At 41.2% G+C, this 14,677-nt stretch overlaps 1 protein-coding gene across 2 annotated transcripts in view; it reads left to right on the top strand.

The window, feature by feature from the left end:
- Positions 1–14,677, top strand: part of MAP7D2 (MAP7 domain containing 2) — a 141,100-nt gene that overhangs the window by 91,983 nt on the left and 34,440 nt on the right. For both annotated transcript variants that reach the window (XM_075538787.1, XM_075538786.1), the window contains exons 6-7: positions 3,090–3,217; positions 5,415–5,542. In XM_075538787.1, coding sequence (XP_075394902.1) covers positions 3,090–3,217; positions 5,415–5,542 — 256 coding nt within the window. The remainder of the gene's footprint in view (positions 1–3,089; positions 3,218–5,414; positions 5,543–14,677) is intronic.

Raw genomic sequence — 14,677 nt, 5'->3', positions numbered from 1 at the left:
GAAATGAAGCTGTGATACATACTATGACATAGATGAGCCTAGAAAACATTATACTAAGTCATAAAGGACCACATATTATTTTATTTCTATGAAATGTCTAGAATAGGCAAATACATAGAGACAGAAAATAGATCTGTGGTTTCCAGGACTATGGGTGGGGAAAACTGGTAGTGATGGAGTTTGTTTGGGGATGTTAAAAATATTCTAGAATTAGACTGACAGTTGCGCAACTTGTGAATATACTAAAAACCACTGAATTAAGTCCATTAAAAAGATGAATTTCATGATACATAAATATCTACAAAAATAAAAAACAACTGTAGGAAGTAGAGAGTGTCTCCATTTTGAAAATGAGAAATGAAGTATTCCATTTGGAGATTCCTGTAGTTGCCGTGGTCTCCCTGTCAAAGTCCTGTTCAGTAAACCTGTGCCTGCTTTCAGCTCCACACAGCTGGCACTGGGGCAGACACGGATGACTGCAGATAGGCAGCTTTAAGTCAGGTCCAAGCCATGACTGCTGCTAGCGCTGCTAGACACTATGAAGTCACTTCCAACTCATATAATGACATTGCAAACAACAGAACAAAGCACCGCCTGGGCCTGCAGCATCCTCACAGTTTTTTCTGGGTTTGAGCCCATAGTTGCAGGCGCTGTGTCACTCCATCTCATTGAGGGTCTTCCTGTTTGTCAATGACCTTCTAATTTAGCAAGTATTATCCCCTTCTCTAGGGATTCATCCCTCTCGTATAATATGTCTAAAGTGTGTGGGATCAAGTATTACCATCTTTACTTCTAAGGAGCATTCTGGCTTTTCAAGACAGATTTGTTCCTCCGTCTAGCTGTTGTTAGGTGCCATCAAGTCAGTTGCAACTCATAACAACCCTACGTACAACAGAATGAACCTCTGCCTTCTGGCCGGCCATGATATATATTCAGTATTCTTCACTAACACCAACATTCATTTCTGCTTTCGCTTTCCTTATTTAGTTATCCAGTTTTTTATGCTTCTGAGATGATGGAAAATACCACAGCTTGGGCACATTTAGGGTGTTTTTTTTGTTTGTTTTTTAACACTTTAAAGAGATCTTTCACAACAGATTTACCCAACGTAGGTCTAAGCAATTAGGGTTTGTGAATTCAGGAGTCCAAACAAGCTATCAGTTTTTATTCAGTAGCAATAAATCCAGGACACTTCAGGACGATACAGCTGTGTGCCAGGGTCAAGGGACAGACAAGACTATTCAAAGCCCTTTTAACCTTGTCAACCTTAGTATCCAAATGGACCCACTCAAAAATATACACAGGAGGCTTGAAAATCATTACCCTCCAAGGTTCAGACATCGATCAGATTTCACAGAAGATGAAATCAGATTAGTAACTAAAAATTGCCTTTTAAAGCTCCCAAAGTCCATCTTCATCTGGAGAGTGCCTCTCTTTTCCCAGAGGCTTCCAACAGGCAAAAAATAATAGCAAAATAATCAGTTATGGAGATTTGTTCTGTTCTTAGTACATAGTTTAAATTCCAACCCACTCGACTGGTGACAAAAAATAAGGAAGTTGAGTCCCATTCATATTTAGAGAAGAAAATGCAAACCAAAGATACCACTGGCCTATACTCCTCTACCTTCCTGACCCCCATGGCTAAAGGTAGTCAGGGAATCCAGCAAGTCATTTTTCCTGGAGATTGAGCTATCATTTAAACATTTCATGAGTTACATTTACCTCTTCCTGCTCTCATACCTTGACTAATGCCATAGCCTACCCTTCCGTCCGTCCTTTTTGCAAGCAGTGCTTTTACCATATTTCAGTGAGTCAGGGTTGTTCTAGTGATGCTCCCTCCTGACACCAACTGTGCTGTGACCACGCAGGTCACTTCCAGGTTCAGTGAGTTGCTAGGAGGATTCGCAGGACTTGCTATGTAGTCATACTCACAGTTTGGCCTTCTGATGGTGAAAGAATACAGAGCAAAATCAGCAAAGAGAAAAAGTATAGAGGATGTGAAGCACAAGATCCCGACTTCTTAATCTCACTGGAGTCCCACAGGCCGCACTTCATTCTCCCAGCAGAGACTTGTGGTAGCACATGTGAAATGGCTACCAAGAAAGTTCACTAGAGACTCAGTGTCCACGCAAGTTTTCCAGAGGAGAGCAGGCAGGCATGCTCTGCTAATTTCTCCGCACGAGGAAACTGACACTTAGTGTTAAGTACCCTGCCCAAAGTGATCCAGCTGTTCAATAGCAATGCTAGGTAGAACTGGCTCTAAAACCTGGACTTTTAACCCCAGAAAAGAACATGACTCCTGAGCATTTAGCCATATGTGAGCCTTTTTAGGATTAGGACATCTAATCAGTTCACAATCGTTTTATGTGCCCCAGAATATATCGCAAGTTTTTTTCGTCCCGAGGTATCCCCGAAGAGGTTCGAACCACTGACCTTTCCTCTAGCAGTTAAGTGCTTAACCACTACACCACCAGGCTGCCTTTTAATCAGTTCACAGGGTTCATTAATTGCAATTGTAAACAGCGTCCTGTATGCATTCCATAGCATCCAAATCTGTTGTTTGAGATACTTTAATCCAAGTTGGAAACAAACAGTCATGGCCCACTCCAAGGTGGACAGATGACTGCATTGATTTGAATGTGTTACTTCCCACAAGTCCTGCCACAGTCCTTCCTCCTAAAAGTTTCGGGAAACATGATACTGGAGATTGGATTATTGGTGGGACTCTCGAGAGCAACGCACATTCCAAGCCGTGCAGTCGGCTGCCATCTTCAAGAAGGGCATGGCTATTTGTTTCGTACTCCAAGTACAACAGGCAACAGATTTGGATGCTATGCAACAGATATGTGGTCGTTGTTGAAGCTAGTGATTACTGAACCATTTTGAATTTATTTGAAGCCCTGCTTACGTTCAGATCCATTTCATGTACAGTCGAAAAAATGTGGTATGATTTTAGAACAATAGATTGTTCGTGTCACATTTTAACAAATGAGGTGTTTCCCACAGCTCCATTTATTTCTGTCTGTACTCTGTGTCTCTCTGGCTATCATACTGTAACTCTCTAGTATTTCATGCCTGTCCTCATGTAGCTCCTGCTGGTGCTCTCAAATCATCTTACAAATCCTCTCCCACTCGAAATGCTGAGAGAAAGAAGACTCCAACTTCTGGCACAGGAGAACCAGGGAAAGGAGCTGCTGTGGGAGCTGAGGCCCCTCTGGTATGTTTCAGATCCATTCATTCCTACCCCTTCCTGCTGTGGTTTCTCGTGACAGTGTGATTCCTTCCTGCCCTGATTTGGGGTTCGAGGTTTCATCAATTTCCAGAGACTGTCCAAAGGGAAGTTTTAGTTTAAAATTTCACCCAACTTTTGAAAAGCATTCGTGTTTTTGCACTCTCCTAAATTTCAGCTCCTTGAAGCAAATTCCTAAAGACCTTATCCATGTACAGCCTGACTGCCAGAGGACAGGAGTCAGTAAGACTGGTCTGGATGTCCTTTCTTTGCATCTTTAGACATGTCTGATTCTGCCTTGCTTATATGGGTAATAAGAATTAAGGTTCTAGGTCAACTTTCATTCACAACAATGTCCTTTAAATTTTCTTGCTGGCACAATGATACCATCAGGAAAGCAAATGTTGAACAGATACCTTCAATCTCTGTATATTTAGAACTTATATATACCATACTATTGTTATTGATTGCTATGTAACAAAGCCCCTAACTATAGCAGCTTAAAACAACAAATGTTTATTATATCCCAAGTTTCTTTGGGTCAGAAATTGGGATTAGGTTAGTAGGATGGTTCTGGTACAGGGTCTCTCAAGTGTCTGGGGTGGGGGTGGGGGATTATGGGCAAGATGCCAGCTTGTCATCTGAGAACTTAACTGATGTTCTTACAAGGTGGAGAGGGAGAGGGAGAGAGAAGGAAGTTACACACCATTACTTCTTCCATATGTTGTTTGTTAAAAGCAAGTCCTAAAGAGGAAACCACACACTCTCTCACTGCCACCAATTCCAACTTGTCGAGACCCTAAAGAGAAGGGTTGCACTTCCCTTTTGGGTTTCTGAGGCTAAAAAGCTTTACAGGAGCTGAAAACCTCCACTTTGTCCCATGGAGCAGCTGGTAGGTTCAAACTGCTGACCTTGCCATTAGCAGTCCAACTCAGAATCCACTATTCCACCAGGGCTCCTATTCACATTCAAGGTTGGGGTCGGAATTAAGCTCCGCTTGTTGAAGGGAAGAGTATCAAAGAATTCGGTACCTATTTTAAAGCTACCACATAATGGTATAATTGTACTGGTGGGTATTGTGTTAGTCCGGGTAGACTAGAGAAACAAATACAGGGAGATTCATGTGTATAAGAAAGAGCTTTATATAAAAGAGCAATTGAATATTGAAAAAACATCCCAGCCCAGTCCAGATCAAGTCCTTAAATCTGAAATTAGCCCATATGTCAGATACCAATCTATAAATTCCTCTTCAGATTCATACAACACATGCAATGAGGCCAAATGCAGGAAGATCACAGGCCAGTGGGTGCAAAATCTTGTGGATCCAGTGGCGGTGGAAGCATCTCAATGCTGTCAGGGGTCTCTACGTGGCTCTTCCAGCTCCATGTGTCTTGTCAGCAGGAAGACAAAACAGAGAGTCTGTGTGTATATGGCCTTCAGTGAGCTATTTATCTCCATGGCACCTCCAAATGAGGTCATCAAACTGGATTGACAGGCTAGACTCCACCCCTTTGCAAGTTGACACCTATTTATGTAACTACTACAGGCATTAAAAATATATGTTTTAAATCCTGTGACCTCGAGGTTCTTGACTAAGACATGAAGGTTTTGGACTCGGGTTTTACTATAGATAGAGGTTGGTGTGTGTGGGTGTGGGAGCTAAATAAGAATTTGCTGCAGAAAAGTAGGATAAAGGGAGAAGATGACTGACTTTCATGCACTTATGCCCATCCCTTTGGACTTGAAGGAAGTGGGTGATGAGGAAGACTTAGGGGTGTCGGTAGGGCTGGAGGAAGTAATTGAAGTCTCCATTATGCTATATATATTGTTCAGGGTCCACAGCTCACTGTTTTTGGATTTTATAACCATATTTTTACCCTTTTGCAATATTTTTGCTTTGACTGCTTATCTTTGTGCTCTTTCCAGTTTCTATATGTCCAGAACCAGATTATGCTCTTTGCCAGATAACAAGAAAGAAAAAAAAATCTTTGTATTTTGTGGCTGAATTTTTTTCCAACTGGATGACTTGTCCTATCCTGCAAAGATCCCCCCTATGTGAGCACTGTAGCTTTGTGTTGATCCTCTGACCGAAAGATGCACTGCTATTCCATTTGGGATCCTTTGGAAATTGTAGAAGCGATGACAATCAGGAACCTCAGTTACCCTGTCTGGTATCCCCTTGCAGGTGGAGAAGGCAAAGAAGGAGCCTCGAGCAGTAACTTCCAAGACCACCGCACCCCTGGGATCACCACTGAAAAAATGTGACTTTTCAACAGGTCTTTCTAAGAAACCGTCTTCTCCTGTAAGACACAAGTAAGTGTCTTTCCCTTTGGCCAGACTGTCTAATTCCAGGTCCTTTTAAGTGGGAATTTGTGTGATTCAGCTTGGTGACTTGTGTTCTCCTCAAAACCATGGCCACACCTAAAAAGGCAAAGTGGACAAGTGGTGTTTGTGCTCTTACTTGGTTTTCTGTGCATCTCCTAGAAAATGATGGGCTTTTCTTGCCTGGTCAATATGGAGCGTGGATTTACCAGGCTGGTCTTTGCAGCATTTTCTTGTTAGGGTCTTGAATTCTGTCAAATTTTGAGGGTATTCTTCTGTCTCCTGCAACTGTGCACAGAATGAACTTAACCACATTTTGCTTGTACTGTCTATTGCTCACTTGCTCCCTCACACTCTTTCATTCACCACCTCAGACAGACAGGGAGACAATAGTACCTGAGTAACAATAATAATAGGCCAGCCTTGATCAGCAATGTGGACGTTTACAGAGCAAATTAATTTCCTATTCAACAATTTATGCACATTTTATCTCACAGCATTAGATATGCTCCCCTTGCTATAAAAGCACATTTCCCACTTCATTCCTTGGTTTCCTGTTTCTATTTGCCCATCTTTCCTGACTCATCAAATTTGATTTGGGGAGAATGTTGTCCTTTTGAGCTTTTATGGCACAATTTTTTTACTTTATATGCTTATCTATTATTTGACTGAAAAGTGATCTCCAGGAATTGGTACAGTTCCAGGTCTGAAGGGTATCTAAGGGCCAAAGCCTTGGGGGTTCTACCAATCTCTGTAAGACCAGAAAATCTGATCTTTTTCTTAATGATTGTGAGTTTTGTTCTATATTTTTTCCCACTCTCTCTAGGATCTTCGGCTTCTATTGTGCTCCTGATCAGTATGGTCAGTAGTGGTCACCAGGTTCCATCTAACTCTCTAGTCTTAATTTATGAGTGCTATGGCTTGCATTGACGATTAGTCCTATGGATCAGTTGTTTTCTTTCTTTTTTCAGGATAGGTTGTTTTCTTGAGTCTTTGGTTTTCTTATCTCTTCTTTGCTCCAGATGGGAAGACTGAGGTCAGTATATTTTAGGTTAAGAATTGAGTGAACTCATCAATGAAATCCTGTAACTAAAATATTTACACTAACTGTGGGACCACTGTTTTTTTTGAGATATATAAATATTATATTATTGTCCTCCAGAGCATGAGAGATAAAAGAAATTACAATAATGGAGTCAGACACATTTCATAGTAGCATGCTCACCTCTGCCCTGCTTGATGGTCCATGTGGAGAGAGGGGTAAGGGAAGGAGGGAAAGGGAACAAGGGAGCAAGGTTGGGAGAGGAGGAGCCGAGGAGTGGGTCGGGGAGAGACCATTGAGAGAGGACTCTAGTGCTAACCCAGGCTTATATACCTTTGAGGGCCTGCAAGCCCACTTTCCAGGTAAAGACATTCTTCACAGGACGGGGTTGCACTATAGATTATACAACAATGGGAGGGATATACACACAATAGGAAGAGGAGGGATTGGGATATACATGTGACAAGGTGGGCAGATCCTAGGTTTAGGGTGGCAGCTTAATTTTGACCTGTTCTCTGGAGCTCCATAGGAACCATTATCAGTAGGGTGTGAACTCCACCTACAGGAACCAAATTGATGACTACAGGCCTGTCCATTGTCCTCAACAGCAGGGAGCAGGGCCCACTACAGTCTGGCAACTGATCACCCTCAGGGAAGATGCCTATAAGCATCTGACCCCCCCCCTGCAAGTCCCCCTTTTGTTTTACATATAAAATTCAAAAGCCACATGGGCGACATGGTTATTTTTTTATACACTAAAAGCTGTCAAGACAAAACATCATGATCCAATTAATATAGCCCAAAATTCAGACTTACAGCAAACATTTTGAATCTAGGTGCTGGGGAATAAAGTCCCCCTGTGCCCATCTGCTATTGGAGGAAGGTATGAGAGAGATTGGATACCACGCAGGAATAGGACCAAATAGGAATATCTGCTTCTATAGTTAAAGCTGCTGGCAATCAGCTATGTGCTTGTAAGAGACAACTGCAGATCAGCACCATATAGGAGGGTAAAGTGAGAAACAATATCATGAGAATGTGATTAGGACTTACCTATAACTCACAAGGGTGGAGGTCCCCCTCTACCACTAGAAACCTAACTTCTAGGCTCCTTTGCGAGAGAATGAAGGATTCGTCCTTGAACACTCTCTTCCCGTTCTCTGCTCCTCACAGTGTTTGCCTTATGGACGAACTTCAAAAGTGTCACAGAGGCCGTATGATTCTCCTTCACATGCCTTAGCTTTCTATAGAAGCAAAATGTGATAGCCAGGACAAAAATTGTAACCCAGGCTATGTGAAATACTTTGAACCAAGCTCAAGGATCTAACCCTTCCATGCCATTCACCAATTGCTCAATTATATCAGAGCCAGGAGATGCCTCAAGCCTGTCTTTGAATGTATATAAAATATCCTTATTAATTTCTGATCAACATCTAATGAAATATTTCCCTTAAACCCTTGCAAATGTTTTCTAATCAAGTCCCAATCATGCAATGTTACATTATATAGGTAAGGAGTTACACAGAAATCAGTTACATTCCAATCACATTATAGCAATGACACGTCCAAAATCTTGATCTTTCAGCAAAACAAAAGTCTGTAGTAATAGTCCAGTCACTATTGTATAAAATGTTCAGTTTTGATAGAATCCCATAGTGTCCCTTAGAGAGCATCAGCAATGGAAGAAATATCTCAGCAGTCAGCAATCGCCATTCTCAGGAATCTGCGAGGTCTTTTTGATGTTTTGAATAACTTCAGTAACAGGACAGAGTCAGGGCACACATCAGCTTCCCTCCTTTCTTCTGGGCCTTGCTGGCTGAAGAGAAATCCACCTATCTCCTTTGCCTCAGCCCCGCTGGATGGGGACCACTTTTTTAAGTTAGTAAAATATCGTATTGATAATAGCAGACAAGAGTGACCCAGTAAATAGTTCAATCCAGCAATGGAATGAACACATATTTAGTAGCAGTGGTTGAAAGAGAGGGATATGATTTAATGTGGGAAAAGAAGTCAGTTTTATAGAGATAGCAGTATAAAACTTGTTTAATATAACAATTTGGTTCGAACAACATAGAGTAAAACATGAATTTAATTGACACCTAGGATTTTCTTTGAAATATTTAAAAGTGACATTAGCTGTGATTTCTAATTTGTTGCTTTTGCTAGTGACTTTTCCACTATTACTCTGTTCAAAGAGCATTTTCGTAGACTATTAACCCCGTTCCCGATGTGCCATTCCCACATCCAGAGCACATCTCTTTCTCAAAAAAAGAGAGAGTAGCTTTATTGTCAAGTGTGGAGTAAAGAGCCAGAAGGATAGTGGACAGCCTCCATGTCACACGTTTATAGAATGGATCATTTGGAAGTAGTACGCCAGCTTTTTTTTTAATTAATGGAAATAAGTTTAGCCCGGTTTGGTGAGCTTCACTTACAAAACCAAAACTCACTGCCCCCCACAAAAAATAATGACTAGAATTCAAGCACCCTATGGATTGTGATAAGAGTTGTATGAGCCCCTAATAAAATGATTTTTTTAAAAAGAAAAGCATCTCATTTTCTAATAAACTCTTTGAGCCTACTTGGTGGGCAGTACAACCCCCATTTCTCATTGTCATAGCTCACATCCCTTTCAGTTTCCATCCACTTCTCACTTTTGTGATAGTAAATTGAGATGCTGACATGAATAGATTAAAACCTAGTTCATATTATGTTTTGCCAGTTCTACCCCTCCCTTTTTCTTGCTGACTCATAGTCACTGTATGGACATTAGCTTGTACATTTCATTATCATTACAAATTTCACTGAGATGTGAAGTGGGTTGCTGGCCTCTACAGATATGAAAATTATATTCTTGGATGTGAGCTCTTTCTTCATGTTGAAAATCTCAAAGAAGGTTGTGTTTCCACTATTAGTTTCAACGATTTTATATTTTTAAAGGACGCATCAGCTGAATTTTATAACATTTTGTTTAGGTTTTATTGCCCAAAAAGCCTCGAATAAAATTCCAGGGTTTTAAAAAAATCAGTTTAACAGAATTGTTGTTGCTATTTTAACTATATCTAGAGCAGTAACTGGTACATAAACTAGACCAGTTGCTGTCAAGTCAATTTTAACTCATGATGACCCTATGTGTATCAGAGTAGAACTGTGCTCTATAGACTTGTCATAGCTGTGATCTTTGGAAAGTAAATGATCAGGATTTTCATCAGCCATTTCTGAATAGATTTGAACCTCCAACCTTTTGGTTAGCAGCTGAGCACAGTAACCAATTACACCACACAGGAACATAGTAAGTGCTTAATTAAATGAGCCCTAGTGTGTAATGGTTAGTGCTCAACTGCTGACCAAACGATTGTCAGTTCAAACCCATTAGTTACTCTGTGGGAGAAAAGACCTGGTAATTGGCATCTAAACAGCAGACAGCCTAGAAACCCTACTCTGTTATATAGGTTGCTATAAATTTCTGCTGAATGCCACAGAAAATCCTAACATGAGTGAGAACAATCTCCATCAAGGAGTCTCATTGCTAGGAGGGAGGAGAGATATGTACACAAATGACTGCAGTCCTGGCCCCATTCCAAAGATCTGCCACCTTCTCTTCCCCTCCGGACTCAGCTTCACCACCCGCCTCCTCTAGATCCATCCAGACCTGCATCCACCCCTCTTGTGCTCAAATGGCATCACATACATACCTTTCTCATTTATTTATTCTACAAATACCTGGCAAGCAGCTCCTCCGTCTAGTACTTTTCCAAGAGCTGAGGCAGCAGCAGTGAATAAGGCAAAGTCCCTGTCCTTGAAGCACTTAAATATGACATTGAATAAGCAAATCTACAATGTGGTGGTAACAAATGCTCTGAAGGAAGATAGATCTGGATATTGTAACAATGTGGTACAGGGAAGCAAAAGCTATATGAGGTGATTAGAGGAGCCTTCCATGAGAAGGTAACATTGAGCAGAAACCTGCATGATGTGAGGAACAAGCCAGATGGCTCTGTGCCACATTGTACTCTATTTGAATTTTATATTCACTTAGCTGTCTTTTGCTAGGTTACCTGTCTAGAGGACTGTCTGGATTTCTTGTTGCACACAAGGTGCTTGAGTTGAAAGCAAAAAAGGAAGGAGACTTTAGAGGGCAGGAGTGGGCTGGGTAGGAAAATAGAGGGACCACTGGGACAGACCTGCCCTGATATCTGGTGCTTTGTCTCCTCTTGTCTTCTTGGCCATTCATTTCCTTCTCCCACCGATCAGTGCCTTCAATGAGTTCTTTCTGGGCTGCATATTTCACTTTCGAAAAAATTTAAAGATGAGGAATACCAACCTCCATACTCCACTGCAGAGTGTTTTTTGCCATTTGAGCAGGGAAAAGGAAGTGGTTGTTAATAAACCCAGGGACAAGGGAACAATCAGTGATCTAAAATTGATTCTGAGAAGGACATAGGATGCCTGGTGGGGCTTAATCAAGGGCAATGTAACTGAGAGGGATTGCTGAAACCCAAATGAATGCCAAACATGATGGTAGGACAAGAGGAAAGTAAAAGGAAATAGAGGAAATAACTAGGAGGCAAAGGTCATTTATAGAGGTCTAAATACAGGCATGTACATATGTAAATATATATAATGATAGGTAAATAGATCTGTGTACATATATTTATGTTAAGTACTAATGAAGGAGACACACATTGGGCCTCTACTCAAGCACTCCCTCAACACAAGAACACTTTGTTCTAATAACTTGGCATTGTGTGATGCTCACCCTCTCGACAAGATCACGGAAGACAAAATGGGTGCATAAGCATATGTGGTGAGGAAAGCTGATGGTGCCGGGCTATCAAAAGATATACCGTCTGGAGTCTTCAAGGCTTGAAGATAAGAAAGCAGCCATCTAGCAGAGAAGCAAATAAACCCAGATAGAAGAAGCACACCAGCCTGTGTGATCACGAGGTGTTGACGGGATCAGGTATCGGGTATTAAAAGATCCCAAACAATTATATCGATGTGGCTGAGAGGGGTTGGAAAAAAGCCCATCTGTAGACAATTGGACATCCACCACAGAAGTGTTAAAAGGAACAATTCAACCAGGGTGCAGTATAGCACCGATGAAACACATCATTTCTCTAGTTCCTGAATGCTCCACGGACTACCATGACCCACTTCTACCTTACAAATCCAGCTAGACCAGAGTACACACATTGGTACAGATAAGAGCTCTTAACACATGGAATTCAGGATAGATAAAACCCTCGGGAACAGTAGTGGGAGTAGCGATATCATGAGGGTAGGGGGATCCCGGGGGGAAAGGGGGAACCATCACAAGTTTGAATATGTAGCCCACCACCCAGGGGGACGAATAACAGAAATGTGAGTGAAGGGAGACAACAGACAGTGTATGACACAAACTAACAATAATATATAGTTGATCGAGGATTCATGAGGGAGAGAGGGAGGGGAAAATAGAGGAGCTGATACTAAGGGCTCCTGTAGAAAGAAAATGTTTTGAAAAGGATAATGGCAACATATGTACATGTTCTTAATACAATTGAATGTTGGATTGGCATAACATTTGTAAGAGCCCCCCTAATAAAATAATTATTTTTTAAAAAAGAAAATGTTGAGGATGAAAGATAGTTTTTCCTCCGATGAAAACTAGTGCCTTAACCACACGTGGTATGGATCAGGTCTGAGAGACAGGAGGACTCAAGGTGACTGTAATTAAACTCTGGAAACCCAGTCATGCTGCAAGGCAGGGAGAAAGAGTGAACTGCACCATGTAAGCAGGTCTCGGGGGCAAGTGTCGCACAGGAAGAGTATGCTGTGAAGACTGCCAGCATTCCATTTATACTGGATTCCCAGATGTGTAAAACGAAACCATAGGTTTTTAAGTCTAAACGTAGTAACATCATTCTTAGAAAAAGAAAATGACAAATTTAAAACTCAGAGTCCCAATGGGCTTGGAGTGGGGACCGTTTCACTCTGCACCCACTGATTGTCTCAATCTGTATATATTATGTAGTTGATAAATCTTCTTTTGAATTCACAGTATTGAAGAAAAACAATAAAAAGAAACCGTTTTTTTTTAACTTACATGAGTTTTGAAATTATGTCACATAAAAAAGAAGTTCTAGCCCAGGTGGCATTTTCTCGTAGTTTTATATTCTTAGAAATATATTTTAAATCAACCTCATCATTTCAGTTATTATTAATTCTTACAGCTCTCTGGATTGGCTTGCGCTCACCAAACAGTTTTTGCTTGGGCTCTTCTTCATGTGGTTGTAGCTCAATGTTAGCTGAGGCTGCTGTTGCCTGGGGGCTCAACTGAGCTGGAGTTCTAAGATGACCCATTCACATGGCTGACAGTTAATTCTGGTTGTTCTCTGGAGGCTCTCCTGGGCTCTCAATTGCCTCCCCATGTGATTTACCCTTCTTAACAACATGTCACCTGGGTTTCAAGAAGGAATGTCCCCTAAGGCAGAAAATAGGGACAACTGGGCTAATTAAGGACTATTCCCTGACTTGGCAGTGGTTTGTTTCTTTGATGTATTTTATTGGTTAAAAAGTCAGGACAACTCAGATTCAAGGAGATAGAGAAAGAGACTAAAAAAATTTTGTGGGATGGATGATTACTGTAACCATCTTTGGAAACTACAGTCTAAAGATAACTACTTTTTAGCTCATAACTGACATTAGTGTTTGTACTGGGAACCTGGTTTAATGTCACTTGACCCAACATTGGAGACAAAAAATAAATATTCCATTTGAAAGGGGAAGTTGCCGGGATCCAGCAGATTAAGTACCCCTTACTTTGTTCATGTATCACAGGCTCAAAGATGATCTTGCAAGGACCCAGCCCATTCCCTTAGTAGCTATTAGTTGCCATCAAGTGAGTTTCAACTCATAGCCGCCCCACGTGTGCAGAGTAGAACTGGTTGATAGGGTTTTCTAGGCTTCCTTTTGGAAGCTGACCACTAGGCCTGTCTTCCAATGCATCTCTGGGTGGGTTTGAACAAGTTTTGGGCTAGGAGTGGAGTACTTAGCCATTTGTGCCACCCTGGGACTCCTTAGTTGATCCCTACAGGGTTCCACTCTAGTAGGCTTCTCTGGGAGGTGGATGATGTGGGTATCACCAGCCTACAGATGAGCATCACTGCTCTCTGTATGGTTAACCATTCTTTGCGTTACCAATGATGTTCTTGAATAGGCTTTTATATTATATTTTCCCCAACAGTTTCATTGACACATAGTTTACATATCTTATTTGAACATTTTATTGACAAGAAGAATTAAAAATGTTATACACCTTCTTTGTAACCATATTTAACCCAGTACAATAAAAAAACTGGTTCTGTTGATTCCTACTCCTGATGACCCAATGTGTGCAGAGTCCAGTTGTACTCCATAGGATTTTCAGTGGCTCTGACCATTCAGAATCAGGCTTCTGCGCCTTTCTACTGAGGAACTCTGGGTGGATATGAACCTCCAGTCTTTCGATGAGTTGAGCACTTAATTGTTTGCACCACCCAGAAACTCCAACCATTCCTCTGTTTTATCAGAGAACTTGCATTTAGATAACGTTTTTAAAAGCATTTTCAGTTTGAAATCATTTCAACTTTGCAGAAGAATTGTGAGGCTAGCTTTAGAACAAAGAATTCCTGTATCTGTCATTTAGTGTTAAAGTCTAGCGCATGTGCTTTGTCATTCCCACCCACCACACGCCCTCACAGTCTTGAACGCATTGTCCATAAATACACACGCATACTTTTTCCCAGCATCATTTGAGAGTAAGTGGCAAAATTCATGTTGTTTTACCTCTAAGAACAAAGACATTGTTTTCCATAACATAGCTTAATTAGGAGAATCAGAAAGTTTACCTTTGATATAATAATGTACCTAATTTTTTAATTCAGTTTTTGCCAGTTGTCTTCATAAAGCTTTTCCTTTGTTCTTGGTCCAGGACCTCTCATAGCATTGAGTTGTCTCCTCTCCTTGGTCTCCTTTAATCCAGAAAACTTTCTCAGCTCACCTTTGCCTTTCATGACCTTGAGGACCATTTTTAGCTTGGAGTTGGTCTGATGTTTCCCCAGGAT

The sequence above is a fragment of the Tenrec ecaudatus genome, chromosome X (assembly GCF_050624435.1).
Source record: "Tenrec ecaudatus isolate mTenEca1 chromosome X, mTenEca1.hap1, whole genome shotgun sequence".
Lineage (NCBI taxonomy): Eukaryota > Metazoa > Chordata > Mammalia > Afrosoricida > Tenrecidae > Tenrec > Tenrec ecaudatus.
Note: the sequence above shows the minus strand (reverse complement) of the source record. Positions and strands in the feature narration are given on the sequence as shown.